Below are 20,458 nucleotides of genomic sequence, written 5' to 3'. Positions count from 1 at the left end.
CCTAAAATAACAAACAAAGCAACATCTCAGTAAAGACATTTATTAACAGGCTGGAGTAACTCTCAGTATTTAAAAGTTTAACACATACTTTACACTGTCAAACATTAAAAATACATGTTAGACCTCAACACTAGTGACATCAGTATGGAAAAAGGCAACCAGTGTGCAGACATTAATGCTCCAGTGAGACACGTCTCTGAGCTGGCAGTGACCCCGTGACACCAGTGTGACAAAAGATCTGCTGGATCACAATATTCACATGTTTAGATATTGAAAAATACAGCAGTTACACACAAACACACAAACTGTAACTGTATCTCCAAACCACAACCAAATTTGACTTTACGTTACAAATGATTAGTTAATAAGACTACAAAGCACCTAAGACCCTGGGGTAAAACTGATATCACCCAACTGACATGCAGTGTGCACACCGATATGATCAACAGAGGCTGTTTTTAGCAATGTTGCATTTTTACAGCAACAATCAAACACAGTTATGTTCAACATCATCGTCTTTAAACACTTTGTTTTCTAATGATCAGTCATTGCTTTGGAACTTCAGCACAGTTTTTCCAGTCCAACACCTTTCTTACTCCATCTTTGGGAAGCAGTCAGTTTCACATTCTGAGTCAGGGAGTCAGAATTCAAATTTCTACTTTTGTCCAATCAGAAGTCCCAGATAACACATTTGTTGTCTCAATACTAAACAGTGAAAATCAGCTGGTCACCACTGATCTCCAGTTTCAGAAAAAGCTTTTTGCTCTTGTGTATGAAGACAAAAATGAGCAACATAAAAATCCACACTGTGGCGTTTACATGTCATTTGTTAGGCCCCATAAATCCAGGCCTGGACATCGGGCGTTCGCCCCTCCACATGGATCCTCGATTTGTCATTTCCTGTGAGGTCATCCAGCACCAAGACCTATTTTCCCATTAACGTTTTTGGGGGAATTAAATCATTAGGGCTTTGTTTTTTTTTAACTCTTCTATTTAAAATTGAATAATAATAATAATACAAAGAAAATACTGTACCAGCCTTAGTAAGAAACTAAGAACTCTTTCCTTGCGTCCTTTCTTTGTATATCCAGACTCGCCTGTAGCTAGTAGTGTTCAGCTGTACTGAAACATAAAAAACAAAACAGCTTTCCTCAAAGAGCTGCATGTTACTGTGGATCCTTTCCATCTCTCTACGTTACAGGACATCCTTCAGTACCTGAGTGTTTGAGAACGATACAGTACTTCAGTGGTTGGTGGACGTGTGGACTTGTAGTGAAACATTAATGTTCAGCTTTTCTTGTCATCATAAAGCACCCACCCATACCTTTTCTATAAGAAATATTGATTGATTGGTCTAAACTAATCACTGATCAACTCAAAAGGCATCGACAACAAAACACATTTATTTATTAAAAATCATTATGAATCACTTGTTGATGTAAATGCACTTTTAAATAAACACATTTGCCTTTTCTCCCACACAAACACAAAAAAACATCTAAGGTCACAATAATGTGTCTAAATTCAAATAAATATTTGCTTTTCTTTCCGTCCTTTCAGAGATATTATTATGAAACCTGACTGCATCTTATAGTCTTAATTTCAACAGATTCATCTTGAATACGAATATATATAAAAGGGAGTCTATGTAAACAAAAATACATATCAGAGCTGTGCAATAAAAACATCGAGGACTCCAGATGCACATCAGCACCAAACCTGTGCAGACTGCAGCCACCTGATGCGTGGGTTTGGTCACATACTGGACAGTTTGTCTCTGTTGTAGTGTCACTGATGTTAGTGGGCTTTGTATTTGGTGTGGAATCTCTCCAACAAGGCTCTCAGGATGCTCCCTGGGATTTGCTGATGTGTGTCTATCAGAGACTGGACTGCTTGCTGCACCTTCAGAGTAAAAACACAAAATAGATTGTTTGAAGATTAACGTTAGGTGGAAAAGCAAAACATCCTCCACTAGTTTAATCAGTTATTAAGTTATAACCAACGAGTTCTTTACACTCAAGGACGCTGTTAAGTATCCTACCGGGGGGGGGAAAGGACGCTGTTAGTTATCCTACCGGGGGGGGGGGGGAAGGACGCTGTTAAGTATCCTACCGGGGGGGGGGGGGAAGGACGCTGTTAAGTATCCTACGGGGGGGGAAAGGACACTGTTAGTTATCCTACCGGGGGGGGGGGAGGACGCTGTTAAGTATCCTACCGGGGGGGGGGAGGACGCTGTTAAGTATCCTACCGGGGGGAAAGGACACTGTTAGTTATCCTACCGGGGGGGACGCTGTTAAGTATCCCACCAGGGGGGGAAGTATCCTACCAGGGGGGGGGGACGCTGTTAAGTATCCTACCGGGGGGGGAAAGGACGCTGTTAGTTATCCTACCGGGGGGGACGGACGCTGTTAAGTATCCTACCAGGGGGGGAAAGGACGCTGTTGAGTATCCTACTGGGGGGGGAAAGGACACTGTTAGTTATCCTACCAGGGGGGGAAAGGACGCTGTTGAGTATCCTACCGGGGGGGAAAGGACGCTGTTAAGTATCCTACCGGGGGGGACGGACGCTGTTAAGTATCCTACCAGGGGGGGAAAGGACGCTGTTGAGTATCCTACTGGGGGGGGAAAGGACACTGTTAGTTATCCTACCAGGGGGGGAAAGGACGCTGTTGAGTATCCTACTGGGGGGGGGAAAGGACGCTGTTGAGTATCCTACTGGGGGGGGAAAGGACACTGTTAGTTATCCTACCAGGGGGGGAAAGGACGCTGTTGAGTATCCTACTGGGGGGGGAAAGGACACTGTTAGTTATCCTACCAGGGGGGGAAAGGACGCTGTTAAGTATCCTACCGGGGGGGAAAGGACGCTGTTAAGTATCCTACCGGGGGGGACGGACGCTGTTAAGTATCCTACCAGGGGGGGAAAGGACGCTGTTGAGTATCCTACTGGGGGGGGAAAGGACACTGTTAGTTATCCTACCAGGGGGGGAAAGGACGCTGTTGAGTATCCTACTGGGGGGGGGAAAGGACGCTGTTAAGTATCCTACCGGGGGGGGGGGGGGACGCCGTTAAATATCCTACCGGGGGGGGGACGCTGTTAAGTATCCTACCAGGGGGGAAAGGACGCTGTTAGTTATCCTACCGGGGGGGGGGGGGAGGACGCTGTTAAGTATCCTACCGGGGGGAAAGGACACTGTTAGTTATCCTACCGGGGGGGACGCTGTTAAGTATCCCACCGGGGGGGGAAAGGACGCTGTTAAGTATCCTACCAGGGGGGGGGGACGCTGTTAAGTATCCTACCGGGGGGGGGAAAGGACGCTGTTAGTTATCCTACCAGGGGGGGAAAGGACGCTGTTAAGTATCCTACCGGGGGGGACAGTGCCATTAAGCAGGCCTACAAAGCGACACCCCGGCCTCATCAAGGACTCTCTGACCGGCTGCTCCTCAGTATTTATTCTTCTGGCTACTTTTTACTTTTACTTCCTATATTTTTAAAACGACATCTGTACTTTTTTCTTCTTACAGTTTCAAAACCAGCTCATTGCTTTTGGTTTGACAGATTTGAGGGGAGTTTTTTTCTTTACATCACTCCGAGCCTCCAAACATCAAAGCGATTTGAGCCTGAACAGTAACACAACGTTTATGAGCGACATAATGTCGCATAAAAAGAGACGTGTGTGTATTGTCAGGGGCTGAATAATAATCAAAGTGTTTTTAATGCGTTTTCAGAAAGCATATCATTCATACAGAAAAGCTCGAACTCAAGTCCTACAACACAGTGTAAGACAAAACTATACCCAGACAGAGAAAAAAAAAAAAAAAGGAAAAAAAGGGGGGGAAAGTTGCCAGTTATGGAGTAGACGGAAACTCATCTTCAAAATAGGAAATGAAAGGCTGCCAGACCTTAAAGAATTTCTTGATGTTGCCCTGTATAGTAAATCTGAGATGTTCTAATTTGAGGTGTGCCATCACCTCCTCCACCCAGCGTTTATGGGATGGCGGTGTTGCCTTTATCCAGTTGAATAGAATCAATCTCCTAGCCAACAATGAGGTGAATGCTATTGCCTTCCTCTGAGAGGCTGTTAGTTGAGTTTCCCTCGGTGCCACACCAAAGATGGCTGTCAGAGGCATTGGTTCCATATCTTTATTATAAATGAATGAGAATGTTCTAAAGATGTTAGCCCAAAAGTCTTTCAGCCTGGAACAAGACCAGAACATGTGGCATAAGTTGGCTGGCACCTGTTTACATCTGGGGCAGGTCGGATCGGCCCCCTGGTACATTCTTGCCAGTTTCTCCCTTGACAAGTGGAGTCTGTGTAACACCTTGAACTGTATCAATCCGTGTCTTACACATACAGAAGCAGAGTGTACTAGATCTACAGCCCCTCCCCAGTCAACCTCTGAAATGTCCAGCCCCAATTCTTCCTCCCATTTCCTTCTTACATTGACCAGGGAGGGGGAAGCCACATTCTGAATATTTGCATATAGCGTGGAGATTGTCCCCTTAGCAGTCGGATCTGTGTCCATCAGCTCGTCTATCCATCCGCTTTGTGGAAGCTCGAGGGAGGGGCTGAATGACTTTCTCACAAAGTCCCGAACCTGGAAATATCTAAAGTAATTAGTCTTGGAGGAGATTCCATAGTCCTTTTCCAGTTGAGCAGCAGACATAAAAGTACCATTTTTAAAAAGATGTTTGACACATTCCACCCCAGCTCTATGCCATTCCCTAAAGGCTGTTCCCCCAAGGGCTGGGGGAAACAAGTGATTTCCATAGATGGGAGCAGATAGGAGGGCGTTTCTGTTTTTAAAATGTGATCTGAATTGAGTCCAAATTTTCAAAGAATTAGATACCACCGGGTTGTTTGTGTAAAAATGTTTGCTCAAGGGTAGAGGAGCGCAGACCAGGGAGCGCAGGGACACTGGGCTAGAGACATACCTTTCCATATGAACCCATATTGGGGTTTCATCCTCATCTAACTCTTTGACCCAAAATAACAACTTATGTATATTAGCAGCAAAATAATAGTGCATATAGTTCGGCAGAGCCAGGCCTCCCTCTTCTTTCTGTCTCTCAAGAAACTCCCTTCTTATCCTGGGGACTGTTTTTTTCCAAATAAAGGCAGACGTACATTTGTTCAATTCCTTAAAAAATGATTTAGGAATGAAAATCGGTATCGTCTGAAATAAATAGAGGAGCCGTGGCATTATATTCATTTTAACAGAATTTACCTTCCCTGCTAATGATAAGGGGAGCGATGCCCACCTTTCCATATCTAATTTTTCTTTGTCCAGTGCAACTTTAAAGTTATAGTCCAGTAAATCTTTATACTTACTAGTTACATTAACACCTAAATATGTGAATCTATCCTTATGTATTGCAAAGGGATAGGCCCGGAAAGAAAGTTTCCTCGCCTGTTTATTAATGGGGAAAAGAACACTTTTGTCTAAATTAATTTTATAGCCCGACACCCTCCCAAAATCTTTGATAATACCAAGGGCCACCGGGATACTAATGGCAGGGTTTGACAGGAAAAGGAGGAGATCGTCAGCATATAAGGACAGCCTATGGTTTTGTGTCCCCCTTTGTATCCCTACCAATTCAGCAGCCTGTCTCAGCATCATCGCAAGGGGTTCAATTGCCACATCAAAGAGCAGGGGTGACAAAGGGCACCCCTGTCTTGTTCCCTGGAATAGAGAGAAGGGTTCAGATATGATATTATTCGTTCTCACCATAGCCTGGGGGCTCGAATAAATTATTTTAATCCACGAGCAAAATGTTGGACCAAAGCCGAATCTCTCGAGGGCCGTAAACAGATAGTGATACTCTATTCTATCGAAGGCTTTGTGGGCATCTAGGGATATCACAATCTCTGGCATAATGTTATCTTCAGCAGTATATACTACATTGAACAGACGGCGGAGATTGCTGGAGAGTTGTCTACCTGCAATAAACCCTGTCTGATCAGGATGTATTATCTTACTTATAACAAGCTCAATTCTAGCTGCCAGTACTTTGGTCAGTATTTTATAATCACATCCAAGTAAACTTACTGGGCGATATGACTCACATTTAAGTGGGTCCTTATTCTTCTTAAGGAGTACCGAGATCAAGGCCTGTGACATTGTTTGGGGCAGAGCTTTTTTATCAAGAACTTCCTTAAATACTTTGCAAAGCAAGGGAATCAGTGCGGGAGCAAATGTTCTATAAAACTCACTTGGGTACCCATCAGGGCCCAGCGCTTTTCCTGTCTTCATACTCCGAATTGCTTTGTCTATCTCCGTGGCAGATATGGGTCCCTCTAACCTATCTCTATCTGCTGCCTCTAATGGTGGTATTTCAAGGTTTTCAAAAAAATTATTCACTCGGTCCCTATCATTTATTTCTGAGGTATACAAGTCCTCATAAAAAGATTTAAATTGATTGTTAATCCCCTTCTGATCTATAATTTTATTACCCACATTATCTCCTATCTCTACTATCATACCAGCAGCTGCTGATTGTTTCAGCTGGTAGCTCAGGAGTTTACCGGCGCGCTCACCATGCTCATAGAGATCTTGTCTTGACCTAAGATATGAATCCTCCTCGCGCTGACTTGTCAGAATGTCATATTCAGTCTGGAGCAAAATCCTTTTTCTATGCAGCTCCTCAGATGGAGTCATAGAATTTGCCCGGTCAACTTCTTTTATTGCTTTCATTAATTCTGTGGTACGTTTCATTCTTCTTTTCCTTTCACCAGCACTGTATGAAATGATTTGTCCGCGTATATATGCTTTTAATGAGTCCCATAAAATGCCACTGCTTATATCAGGAGTATCATTAAGAGCCAAGAAAAAAACTATTTGCGAATTGATGAATTCTTTAAAATCATCATCAGCCAACAATCTACTATTAAGACGCCACATCCTCTGAGGTGGTGTATAGTCAGGGAATTTAAGTTTCAGTGTGACCGGGCTATGGTCAGATAGTACTATACCAGGGTATTCTACATTCATTACCATTGGGGTCAATTTATTGTCTAACAAAAGATAATCAATTCTAGTATAAGTTTGGTGTGGCGGGGAATAAAAGGAGTACTGTCTGGTAGTCGGATTTGCATATCTCCATGGGTCGAATATACCATATGTTTCACAAAAGGAGTTAACGCATTGAGCAGATTTACTTAGCACACTAGGTGTTGGGCTAGAGCGGTCCAGAGTCAAATCTAGGACACAATTCAAGTCTCCCCCCAAAATCAAATTATGTGTGTCCAAATTAGGTAGTAACGGAAACAAATCCTTAAAAAATTGAACATTATCCCAATTGGGTTGTCAGGGGCTGAAGTGGGCCGGTGTTTTTCTTTTATTTCATTTATTTCTTTTTTTGGAACAGCACTGGAACGGCCACAGCTGTCCAGTGTTGTGGCTGCGGTGTTTTCACAGGGAGAGAAAAGAACGAGACACAACTTCACTCAGAGATGGAGGAAGATGAGAAAGACGGGACAGGAGAGGAAGAGGAGAGGCTAGATTTAAAGGTAAGGACTGCTCACTGAAGGTAAAGCTTACGTGTACGTCCTTCAAGCAGACATTGTGTCTGTACGTGTGACATTATGTTTGTTCATATTGTGAAACCTGCTGCTGACGTAGACTAACTGTGTTATTTAAAGACCATCAACGAGCCAAGACAGGGGAGTGAAAGATTAACAAGATTAGTGGGCAGTAGATCAAGTTTACACGATGATGACTTTAACTTACTAACAACTGAAGATATTTGAATTATTATAGGAAGTTCAAAACCGAGACGATGACAGTTGAATATGAGAAAAGTTGACCCAGAGTTAGTTGGCAGCTACAAGCCAAGCTGGGAACACTAAGCATTACCCGGAGTCTCTGTACGGCTCCGCAGACCTGCTGCTTTGGTATGGAGAGAAACATGACAGAAAAGGGTCGCAGATGTGTACGGTGTGATCTGTACCGCTGGTTTGACCCCACATGATCTATGTGTATCATGTGATTCATCCACACGTATGTAAGGTTTCGTCAGCTGTATATTATTACAAAATATGCTGTTATTTTACAATGAATGTCTGTATGTATTCTTGAGCTGATGCAGCATTTAATGCTCAGGGCTGGACGGCTGCTTGTTGCCTGCAGCTTGATGAAAATCAGAAGATGACAGCAGATTGGACTGAAGTCATCATTACAGACGTATAGTTTTCGTGATTATTCTTTTTCATTTGAAAATTATTGGACCACTGCTACGTTTATTTACTTCCTGTGAGCTTAAATAGAGCTGCTTTCAGTTCTTAAAAGGTCTTCTTCTTATCAATGGTATTATTCTTGCATTACGTATATGTATTATCCTCTCCGTATTATCCTGTTCGTTATTGAACAGGTGGACTCTGTCTCTACCTTCAGGTTTCTGAGCACCCACATCTGCGCCCAGCAGCAGCTGCACTTCCTCCGTGTCCTGAGGAGGAAGAACCTGGACCAGGAGCTGCTACTGGCCTCAGTGTTTGGTACACTGGTGCCACATCCATACCTACATCCAAGGTTGAATGACCAACCGAGTACCCAGAGTAGATCACACAGGGAGAAATGGAAAGTCCACACAGTAAGGCTCTGATAAGGTCCAGAACCTTGCTGTGCAAACCAAAGCACTGCCATGCTGTTAGAGTGAAAGGAAGCAAAAGCTTACTCACTTTCTGTGCTAGTTCAGCAGCATTTATGTTGGGGTCATATGGGATGGGATCCCCAAGGAAGGTTCGAAACTTCACAGGAAATCCACCATAAACAGGAGCTATAGGGAGACGAAATCTCTCATAGACCCAGCGGAAAAATCCTGGATAGACACATCAGAGAAAGAGCGTGTTAGATATGAGCTCAGACAGCAGTGCTTTGTTATAGAAATGAAAATACATTATTACACAGGACAGTATCATTATTGTGATCAAGCCCCGGTGAGCTCCACAGTGTTGTTCTCGGTTTAATGAAGGCTTTAACTCAGACGCTTCATTACAACAAACATTCACACTTATTTTGATTCCCCGAACCTGAACTCTACAACAGAACACAGCAGCAAATCAAAAACTACGATAAACGACTTTTAGTCTTTTTCAATGATAGGTTGCAAGTATGTGCCGTGTTCCCTTGAACATGTGTCCCTAACCCCGGAACAGACTGGCTCACATCCCAGTGCCGATCTGGCAGCCACAGCAAATCACATCCACCCACAGCACTCAGGGCACATTTGATGATACAGTGCTTTAGTCTGTACACTTTAACTATTTTATCTCATTGTCATCCAATTTATAATTACCAATAACTGAACCTAACCAAAGTCTTTGGACTGTGGGAGGAAACCAGAGGAAACCCAGGCAGGATCAGGAAGACCAGACGTCTCTGAAACACTCCTGGGTGAAGCGAGACACCAGCAGAGTTTTCCTGGAGTAATACTGTAAGTGTCAAAACTTACTGAGCGTTCCCAGAGATCTGAAGCCTTCCCGCACATTCTGAGTAAACATTGGAATTACTGGCTGAAAAACAGAGAGTGCAACACAAAGAGATGATTAGAGAGACGGTACTTCTACCACAGAATTATCATCATTAAATGTTATAAATGTAAAATATTTTATTAGAATTGATATATATAGTTATGTTGAGATGGCTGTTCATAAACACCAAACACATTAATAACAGAAATATGTTTTTCTTTTTAAGCTACATATTTATTGTACAGGAACAAAACAATCTGTCACTGTTAGCTGTACGATGAACAGTTCACAGACATGCATGTATTTGCAAACAACAGTGTACATGTAACAGCTGCTACACATAATATATTTAATTTGTAAACAGGTTTCACTATAAACTTGTCTGGGGGGGTAAGAGGATCTTTATTTAGCCTGGGAAAGACTTTATAAAAAGCCCTCCGTTAAGCTGCAGCATCTTCTTATTCATCACTGAGTGAAGAAAGTAAAACAAGCCTCGGTTTCTCCCTCACTGTAGCAGGCTGACAGGAAGTCTGAGCTTAGAGCAATGACTTCATGAACGTCTTCACAAATTACATTTAACCATTAGAGAAAAACTTAATCACAACCATCTCACAGATGTAACATTAAATACAGCAACTTTCAGTACCACTGATACTTATTTATTCTGATCGAGCTAACTTCTATAACGACTTCCTTCAAGCCACTGACGTGTGTTTTAGACCCCACCCCTACAAGACTGCTCCAACACGTCCTGAGCAGTCTGTATCTGAGGAGCTTCAGTCAGGTTTCAGAGCTCATCACAGCACAGAAACAGCTTTAGTGAAGGTTACAAACGATCTTCTTCTGGCCTCTGACAGTGGACTCATCTCTGTGCTTGTCCTGCTGGACCTCAGTGCTGCGTTCAACACTGGTGACGATGATATTTCACGACAGAGAACAGTGCTGTAGGTACTACAGGTACTGTGCTGCAGTGGTTTCAGTCACATCTATCTAAAACACAGCACAGACAGCCCGAGTACTGACAGGGAGTCGATAAAGAAAGCATATTCTGTCCATACTGGCTTCTCTTCATTGGCTCCCTGTGAAATCAGAATCGAATTTAAAATCCCTCTCCTCACAAGGTCTTAAATAATCAGCCCCCACCTCATCTTAATGACCTCATAGTACCGTATCACCCCGTTAGAGCACTTCACTCTCAGGCTGTTGGTTTACTTGTAGTTCCTAAAGTATTTAAAAGCAGCGTGGGAGGCAGAGCCTTCAGCTTCCAGTTTGTTAGTTTTGTTTGTCTGTGATAAAGTATTAAAACAATGTGACAGTCAAATGTTGTAAGTTTAGTTTCACTTGTATCAAATAGGGCAGGAATGTACTGCTGTGGCCTGTTGATGGTTCAAAAACATTTCAAACATTACCCGCTCTGTACTGGAATGTGACTAAATTAAACTGAAACAACGCACCACTCGAGAATCAATGGCGACCTGGGCAAAGCCTTTGCGTTCGCCCCAGAGGAGAGGGTAGGTCTCATCACTAAACAGAGCTTCCCGGACTCCTCCCGGAGAAATCGCCAACAGGTGACCGTTCTTAAGAGCTCGAACACACTCCTCCTGAGGACCATGGATCACACTGAACACCTCCAAGAGCAATTTGAAACCTATAGTAATGAGACAAGACGACAGAGTAAGGAACTGTGCCCATGTTTCAAAGTATCCCCAGTGCATCCAATGAGTGTGAATGTTAGATAAAAATACAAATGTCACAGTATTTTTGTAGCTAGCATGACCCAGAGTACTGAAAGTCTGAGGTATAAAAGGCCAACAGCAATGAAGATAGCAGTCTCTGTCCGTGGAGCTCCTGTGTTGCACATCAGCCAATCACAAAGGACCACCTAGTCCAGCGATGCAAACATCACATTTCCACCTGTGGTTCTGTGTGGGCCAACACACCTTCAATGCATGTCATGTAAGGGCGACTGACTAATAATCATTTGCTCGGTGTTGACGTCTTTAGTACAGGTTGTTATTTACGTAACACCGGAATCTTCTCCAGCTTCAGACCTCGGTTGGACATTTTGATCAAGAACACATATTTTATCTCCATCATTTCTTCCTCTTCTCGATCTGCAAAGATTCTGGTGATAGCTAACATAATTTCTTTCTTTGTATGTTGAATGAACATTTTCTTTAAGAAAATGATATGATTTGGGTTGTTTGTTTGTTTTCAGCTAAAAAATAAAACAAAAACTGAGTGAATCTCCTACAAGTGGTTTCATGGTTTAAGAGCATCTGGAGAAGAATGATTACACAGTAATTCTGGGAAAGTGTTTAGTGTGTGCTGCGTGTTAACGTTTGCACATGGGTCGGTGTGTACAGTACCTGGGATCTTAAAGAGGAAATGGTCGGCTACGGAGTGGCAGGTCCGTCCCTTCTGAATGATAACGTGAGCGAGGAAGTAGTAGTAGTCGACTGGAATGGCTCCGTGATAGTACACGATCAGAGCTGGTCCTTCATCGGGAATCTTTTCCATACCATGAACCTCATACCCTAGTACACAGATAACATTAGGGATAAATCAATTATGCATAGATGGTGCTGCATTAAACACTTGGTAAGAACTTTATTGTCATCTTCAGACTTTTTGATTGGTGGAGAGGTTTCACCACTGCAAGGTGATTCTTCAGTTCTAAAACACCTGATGGAGAGTCTCAGGTGAGGGTTGGTGACCCACTATTAATCACACGAGTCACTGCGTGAGCCGAGGTATCGACCAGGGTGTGGTCTATTATGCCCCACCCTGCTATCATGTGAGTTATTGAGGTCATATGAGCCAAGGTGTGGACAGGACTCATCCAGAAAGGGATCTCAAGACTGCATCATCTGCAAAGCCACCACGTGGCCTCAACAATGGTCGTTCACAGCGTCTCACGGCGATGGTGAGTCAACTGCTGTGTCTATCCAAAATTCAAACACTGGTAATCTGAACAGGCTGTATGTGTACAGCTATGCTTGTCCTGTTAAGATGGCTGAACATTTGCAGAGTGGTTGTTTGCTCTCGCTTCTACACACAGAGCATACACTACATCAGGGGTGGGCAACTCCAGGCCTCGAGTGCCGGTGTCCTGCAGGTTTTAGATCTCACCCTGGGTTAACACACCTGAATCAAATGATTAGTTCATTACCAGGCCTCTGGAGAACTTCAGAAATGCTGAGGAGTCATTTAGCCCTTTAAATCAGCTGTGATGGATCATGGACACATCTAAAACCTGCAGGACACCGGCACTCGAGGCCTGGAGTTGCCTACCCCTGCACTACATTGTTTAGCTTGTGTTTGGGTGTTTTGTTCTCGGGATTCACGAGGGCAGAAAGCTAAACCTGCAGTTTGATGTCAAGTCCACGAGAGGCTACACGAAGCTCTGCATCAGCTGTTAGACTTGACCTCGCCTGTTGGATGAGGGGTGACAAACCAAACAAACTTTTCAAGCACGACTAAGAACGTACACACACATGTATAGTGCTGGCTTTAACCAAATGGAGGCTGTTACTGATAGCAGTGGATGTAGAGCTCTGTGTCAACGTAAATGAAGGACCTTGGTGTCCTACCATGCCAGATGGCTCCATGTCCGTCCCACAGAGTAGCTAAGGTCTTCCTGGCTCCGTCCCACAGGTTGTTACAGTAAGCTTCTTTCAGCTGATTCTTCCTCTGGTAGAAGAAATAAGCAGAACTTTAACACCTGCTCACGCTTTCAGGAGATCATCAATATTCACTTTTTATAACACAAGTGAACATTACCTACAATGTAATGAAATTATCTACAAATAAAGACATAAATTTATATAATTATATAAATGCTTGACATTTACGAAGCAACAAATAGGTTGCCTAAAATGACCTCATCTGCACAAGACACTCCAGCATCCTAAATAACACCACTCTATGAAATACCAGAGCACATGAAATCAGCTGACCTGTTCATCAACTTTACCACAAACACACAAAAAGCATCATAAACTCTTTACCACTAATGCAGTGTTTGTTCCCAACGATTGTTATAAAAAAACGAGACATCGTGAAAATACAGTGAAACACATTTGAGCTTCACCTACTTCCAACATGCGTGAATAAGATCTGGAGACATTAAAGCAACAGTTGTAAGTAGTGTAAAGAACAACTATCACTTTAATGACATATTTGGTTTCGCGGCTGTTATCTTGACCTTGACGAAGGCCACAAGCTGAAACTTTGCAGCATCTTGGAACGCGGACTTGTTGGGACTTAAATATCTCGAAAATGAGAAAATACGAAATGAAATCAGCCACAGAGCAAAGGTGACGTCAGTGCTGAGCTACAAAGCAATGATGTGAAAGAGCAACAGATGTGGTTGAAATCTTCACTATCAAACGTGCTTATCTGCTTATGATTAAATCAAAACTTTTAGATAATGATATTTCGTAATGTGTTTGTGGTTCAGCCACAGTCTCTGATCGCCTCCCCACTGACAGGATGTTCGATATCGAAGTTTCGATACTGTGCCGAGCTTCTGACGTGCAGATGTTTAGAAACACTGCTCCAAACACCCAGGTCATGTGACCGTGACTCAATGAGACTTTGGTGCGGTTCAGCTCTGTTTCAATAGAGTCGGGCTGGGTTTGTGATGCTGTTGCTTCCATTTCTTACATTCACATGTATAAACGAAAACAACACCCAATCTCTCCTTATTATTTCTGCTGTGGGTTGTAGAAGCCAGCAGACACGACCAGTCAAAAGTCTGGACACAGCTTCTTATTTAATAGTTTCTTCTATATTTTTACTACTTTCTACGTTGTACATATATACCACCGCCTTTCCACATATGAAGCAACATATATGAAATTATGTAGCAAAGACAAAAAGTATAAATAACTCTATATGTTTATGTCTTATATTTTAGATTCCTGAAAGTAGCCACCCAGCTGCAAACCCTCGGCCTTCTCTCAGCTTCATGATGTCGTCACCTGAGATGGTTTCACCTCACAGGTGAGCCTGTCAGGGTTCATTGGTGGAGTTTCTCGCCTTCTTAATGGTGTTGGGACCATCAGTTGTGTTGTGCAGCAGTCAGGTTGGTGCACAGCTGACAGCCATGTTTGACAGCTGTTAGAGTTCATATTATGGCAACAACCAATGAGCTGAGTAAAGAGAAACAACAGCCCATCATTACTGTAAGAACTGAAGGTCAGTCAGGCCAGAAAACTGCTAAAACTTTGAATGTGTCCCCAAGTGCAGTCAGAAAAACCATCAAGACTACGATGAAACTGTCTGACATGAGGACGCCCCAGGAAAGGAAGACCAGGAGTCCCTCTGCTGCTGAGGATACAATCATCCGAGTCACCAGCCTCAGAAATCACAAGTTAACAGCAGCTCAGATTAGAGCCCAGATAAATGTCACACAGAGCTCCAGTAGCAGACACATCTCTGCATGTTCAGAGCAGACTGTGGGAATCAGGCCTTTATGGTCAAATAGCTGCTAAGAAACCACGACTAAGGAAAAGCAACAAGCAGAGATTTGTTTGGGCCAAGAAACACAAGATGAGTCCAAATTGGAGAACTTTGATTCCACCCGCCGTGTCTTTGTGAACGATGGTCTCTACATGCATGGTTCCCACTGTGAAGCATGGAGGAGGAGGCGTGATGGTGTGGGGGGGCTTTACTGGTGACACTGTTGGGGATTTATTCAAAACTGAAGGCACACTGATCCAGCATGGCTACCACAGCATCCTGCAGCAACATCCCATCATGTATTGTTCCACAGGACAATGACCCCAAACACACCTGCAGGCTGTGTGAGGGCTGTTAGACCAAGAAGGAGAGTGATGGAGTGCTGCACCAGATGGTCTGGCCTCCACAGTCACCTGACATAAACCCAATGGAGATGGTTTGGGATGAGATGGAGCTCAGAGTGAAGGCAAAGGACCAACAAGTGCTCAGCATCTCTGAACTCCTTCAAGACTGTTGGAAACCATTTCAGGTGACGACCTCATGAAGCTCATGGAGAGAACGCCAAGAGTGAGCAAAGCAGGAATCAAAGCAAAGGGCGGCTGTTAGGAAGGATCTAAAATATAAAACATGTTTTGAGTTGTTTCACACTTTTGTATAATAATTAATAACTAAATTCCATGTGTGTTCAATCATACTTTTGATGCTTCAGTGAGAATCTACAATGTAAATAGTCAAGAAAAATAAAGAAAAACCATTAAATGAGAAGCTGTGTCCAAACGTTTGACTGGCAGTGTAGATCCAATCACTGAAACAATAAAATCCAAAGTGTAAGACGGGGCAGTAAGAGGAATTATCATAAGAGTTGTTGCATTTAATTATTAGTTTGTTATTCATCCCTGGCTCTCTTCCACAGCATTTCTTTGTCCTATCCTTCCTCCCTCACTCTGACCGGTTGCAGCAAACAGCCTCCCTTCCTCAGCTGGAGGTTTCTTCCTGTTCAAAGGGAGTTTTTCCTTCCCACCTTTGCCATAGTGCTTGCTCATAGGGGGTCATATGATGGTTGGGGTTTTCTATGTTTTCTTTTTTTATTATTATAGGACTTTTACCTTACGATATAACGTGCACTGAGGCAACTGTTGTTATGATTTGGCGCTATATGAATAAAACTGAATTTAATTGAAGTGGTCCATGAGCCAAGGAGCTACAGAAAAACCTGGAATCAGCAGGTACTATTGTTTCAAAGAAAACAATGATTAATGGACTCTACCACCATGGCCTGCATGTATGCTCACCACACCCCACTGATAAAGACAAAGCATGCTGAAGTACATTTAAAATTTGCTGAACAACACTCAGACAAGCCTGGGAAATAGTGGGAAAATGCATGCGTGGTCTGAAGTTGTCATTATCAACTTTTATACAAAGTATTAAATAAATTTCCCTGTGGCATTTTTCATTATTACACATTACTTAATTTATAGACATCAATGGTTGGATTTATTTGCATGTGTGGATTGGATGGGTAGTTACTGACAACCCATTCAAGACTTCCTGTTTGATACCAATTTGATGTAAATAGTTTTTGGGGGTTTTTAAGACCAGACCAGCAGTATTTATACTGTAAAAAGCTAGAAAACCATCCGTTAATTACAGGCAACCTATTTCTTAACAAACTTCACCAAATGTTTTTCATGAAGTTCTTTTCTTTTCCCTATTTTGTCACCACTAACGCTTCTGGTGCAAATATCTCATAAATAGGAGGCATGCAGGTTCACGGAGTAAAACATCATGCCTCTGTCACATGACACAGGATCCACAGTACCTACACGTAATAAAGGAAAGTGTCTTTGTGGTTCAGATGTTGCTCAGAAGAAGATGATTTAAAAGTGTATTAGTCCACAGGCATGAAAGGAACTGTTACGATTGGCCAGAATTAGCCCATAAAAACGTAACAAAGGTTTTTAGTTAACAGTCTTTTCGAATAAATAATTTTTTTTGAGTAAATATAAAAAATAATGGCATGCCAGCTTTGTTTTTATAGGACAAACCTTATGAGATCAACTCCTAAAAGCTTAAAAGTGAACAAAACACTTCCAAACTTAGAGAAAACCAGTGTGGTTGTTACAATAAACACAGTATTTTTTTCTCAGGATGCTTTACTTCATAAATTCATTTCTGCTGAGCAGCTGAAACAGCTTCATGAGTGTTAGAAGAACTTTTCTGAAGCACATTGCTCTTCACCATCACAGCTTGCTGTCTTTAAGAGTGTCAGTATTTTTCTTTTGATGTTTGTGGGGCAATTTCTCCAAAACTTGTGTTGATCACAATTATTGACAGGCTGGTATAACAAGTGGGTTTGAAATTGTGCAGGGCTTCTCTGCATCAGTTCACTGCATAGCACTATCGAGATGTGGGGATAGCCAAGCTGGCCAGCAGGTGTCACTGTGGAGAGGTTTCAGATTGTTTCAAAACTTCGATACAATTTTGGCACAAATGCTTTGAATGTTTCACAAAGCCTTGCTTTCCCAACATTCCCCGTCCCCAGTCGGACTGGGAGTGACGTGTTTGGCCACATGGTCTCCTGTTTTGGCTGTCTGAGTGTCATTCAAAAACGATGTGCGTTTTACAGATAATTGGGAAAAAAACAGTAAGTAGAGTTTCAGTCTAACACGTCTCTCTGCAACAAAGAAAAACGAAGAGACAGCAACATCACAAGTGTAACAACCTGCCTGACTGTCAGAAACGTGATGTCGGGCACCGGTTTAGCTCAGCGGGCGAGCAGGCCAGCATATGCTGTATGGCCCGAGAGCAGCGGCCCTTTGCTGCATGTCTTCCCCTTATTATTTATCTAAAGTAGTGTTGATTCTAATTTGTGCATCCAATTTTTATTTTTTAAAGTAATGAAAGACGTATGCTGTACAATCCTTCCAAACCTGGAAAAAGAACAGTTCAAAGAAATCATTACTTTTAAGAAGTGTTGTGTGTAATATGAGCAATAATGACTTTCCTGGAGTAATGACCCCAACACTGATCACAACAAACACCTCCAGGGTGCACAAACATTTGACCATGCATGAATTTAATGTCTGTGATATACTGCTTAGAGATGATCTCAATGAGGATTGATTATGGAACTGGATTTGCTAAATTCTTATCAATTCCCATCCCTACTTAGGCCTCATATATAAAACTATAAAATACAAACTCAATACTTTGAATCAACTTCAATCAATGCCTGGTTTATTTTTTATAAAAGAACAAGTGAGCAGGCCTCACCTGTCCATGAAACTGCTTGCCAGTCAACTGTCCTATTGATTTTGAACCTCTAAAACTAGGGAACTATGTAAAGAAAATAGCTGTGAACTCCTTTACTTAAATCTGAAAGTTTGCACTTCAATCAGACAGTCCCACAAATACTGCGCAGATGTCGAGAAGCTACTAAAATGGTGTTTTTGTCCCAAACATTATGGAGGGAACTGCAGATGATAACTAAACAGTGAAGGTCCTTTTATTTGTGTGACTGAGAGTGTAAGCACTGTTTACTTACCTTGTAGACATGAAGGAAGAGTATAGAGAGGTAAAGGAAGATAACGATGAGGAAAGGCACAATGAAGACGATGGCTAGGGGTGTGAAGACCCACAACAGGTATTCCAAGACACTCAGATAGTCCTCTTGATCAAGACCTGCCCATTCCTCCCATGCATGAAACAAACACACCTGTCGACCAGGACCAGGATGTCAATACTAACATCCATCACTTTGGTCCAGGTGAAAACATCTCAATAATTACTGGATGGGTAACTTTAAAATACGTAACACATTCTTGTTTGTATTTGCATTAATTTGAAAAACTGGTTAACTGTGTTATGTAACATTACAGTTGGACATAAAATACCACTGAGGGAGAATCTAGAGTTTCTAAGCGACGGACACCATCGAAGCTCCTTTCAATACTTAACATGTGACGCAGTGATAGTATAACACTCTTACTAATACCAGGTGAGATCGTAATAACAACTACATTTCAGGACAAATGATCTACATTTAAATTTAGAACGGCGTGGGGCCCACAATCTGAACGCCTCCTCTGTGGAGGAGTGGGCCTCAAAGAGGGCTGGAGAGACATCCCATCATGCACACTGTGGGACTTATTATCCACTTGTTGCCAACATATTGTGAAAAATCCATCCATGCATCTTTTTCCGCTTCTCCTTGAGGCGGGCTGGAGCCTATCCCAGCTGTGTAAGGGCAAGAGGCAGGGTACACCCTGGACAGGTCGCTAGTCTGCCGCAGGGCTAACACTATGGGCAATTTAGACTCACCAATTCACCAGTCTCTTTGGACTGTGGGAGGAAGAACATGCAAACAGAAAGATCCTGATGGTGCAACAGTGTTAACCCTCTATTATGGAAACTGTTATTGTATTATGTGCGTCTTCAAATAAAATCATGCATGAACACCAAAGCTGATGTTAAATAAATAATACATTTCTTTCTAGGTGAGCTCGATTTCATTATCAAGTCCTTGGACAGGATGCATACCAAGAGAGAGAGCGTGTCCTCCGCGCCCGTCAGACATGACTGGTTGCCTGACATAGTGCTCTGCTCTCAGCCACGAGAACTCCAGCTCAACCGACTGACGCTCCGATCAGGTCTCAGGCAGACTGCACAGAGAACACCTGCTGCTACATAAAAAGGAGGTAAAGGAGGACACCGCCAACTCAGTTCTGTGACTACATTTACAAATACACAGTCGCAGTGGATTACGCAGATCGCACGTATTATACCAACTCCAATTTCTAGTAAACACCAGCAGCTTTTTAAAATCAAATAAACTGACAGCAACTTCACACAGCATTAGTATCTAGAACACCACCACCGTGTTACTGGAATAGGAAGAAGATCAGCAAAATGACAACAGCGAACTGGGGCTACGGTATAATAACTGACTGTGAGCTAAGTCTCATTGAAGGAGCTGGAAAATCTGACATTTCTCAATAAACCTCTAATTCTAAGAGCCAACTCCACGGTTACAAACATAAAAACGGTACCTACCGACTGCTTACTCGGTAAAGCGTGCCATTAAAATGTAGCACGACGACCAGCAAAACCTATGCTTCTTAGAGCTATCAACTATCCTGTCCATCAACCCGGAACGTCGTTGGGCGAACACAGAGTCACAGATTTCTATCCTAAAACTGTGCCGATGAAAGAGTTCTACTCGCGAACAAGAAAGAGTTTCCGGGTCGACTCGTTCGCTTCAAAATAAAAACAAAACTGAATTGCACCAGCTTTCAAACAGTAACTATATACAGTCATAGTTTTGAGAATATAACCCTCAAAAGTAAAAGTGGAAAATGTCAAAAGATGCCATTAAATTAAAAAAGCGCAATAAAATCAGTAAAAAAATAGATACATTAATGTAACTATAAAGCAATTAAAATGAAGCAGTTGGTGTTCTAATGACCATGAGATTTGGTGATTTTAAAGGAAAAATTTTGTTACAATTTTTTCTATAAAAAAAA

At 42.5% G+C, this 20,458-nt stretch overlaps 1 protein-coding gene across 4 annotated transcripts; it reads right to left on the bottom strand.

Moving 5' to 3' along the window:
- Positions 1-24: 24 nt before the first annotated feature.
- Positions 25-20,195, bottom strand: tmem68 (transmembrane protein 68). Of its 4 annotated transcripts, XR_014797487.1 has the most exons (10): positions 19,989-20,195; positions 19,476-19,618; positions 18,481-18,651; positions 13,061-13,160; positions 11,837-12,004; positions 10,922-11,115; positions 9,449-9,509; positions 8,676-8,815; positions 1,036-1,902; positions 25-925 (listed from the first exon to the last, which is right to left on the bottom strand). XR_014797487.1 is itself a non-coding variant. In XM_084911258.1 (9 exons), exons 2-9 carry the CDS (start codon positions 19,527-19,529, stop codon positions 1,798-1,800), a joined length of 993 nt encoding a protein of 330 aa, XP_084767384.1. In that variant the 5' UTR covers positions 19,530-19,618; positions 19,989-20,195; the 3' UTR covers positions 25-1,797. The 4 variants fall into 4 exon arrangements, 3 of the variants coding, with proteins under 3 accessions (XP_084767384.1, XP_084767386.1, XP_084767387.1); XM_084911258.1 differs by having other exon boundaries at positions 25-1,902; XM_084911260.1 differs by having other exon boundaries at positions 25-1,902; positions 19,476-19,615.
- Positions 20,196-20,458: the final 263 nt, after the last annotated feature.

Source organism: Perissodus microlepis, chromosome 18 (assembly GCF_051167445.1).
Source record: "Perissodus microlepis isolate ML-2025 ecotype Zambia chromosome 18, ASM5116744v1, whole genome shotgun sequence".
Lineage (NCBI taxonomy): Eukaryota > Metazoa > Chordata > Actinopteri > Cichliformes > Cichlidae > Perissodus > Perissodus microlepis.
Note: the sequence above shows the minus strand (reverse complement) of the source record. Positions and strands in the feature narration are given on the sequence as shown.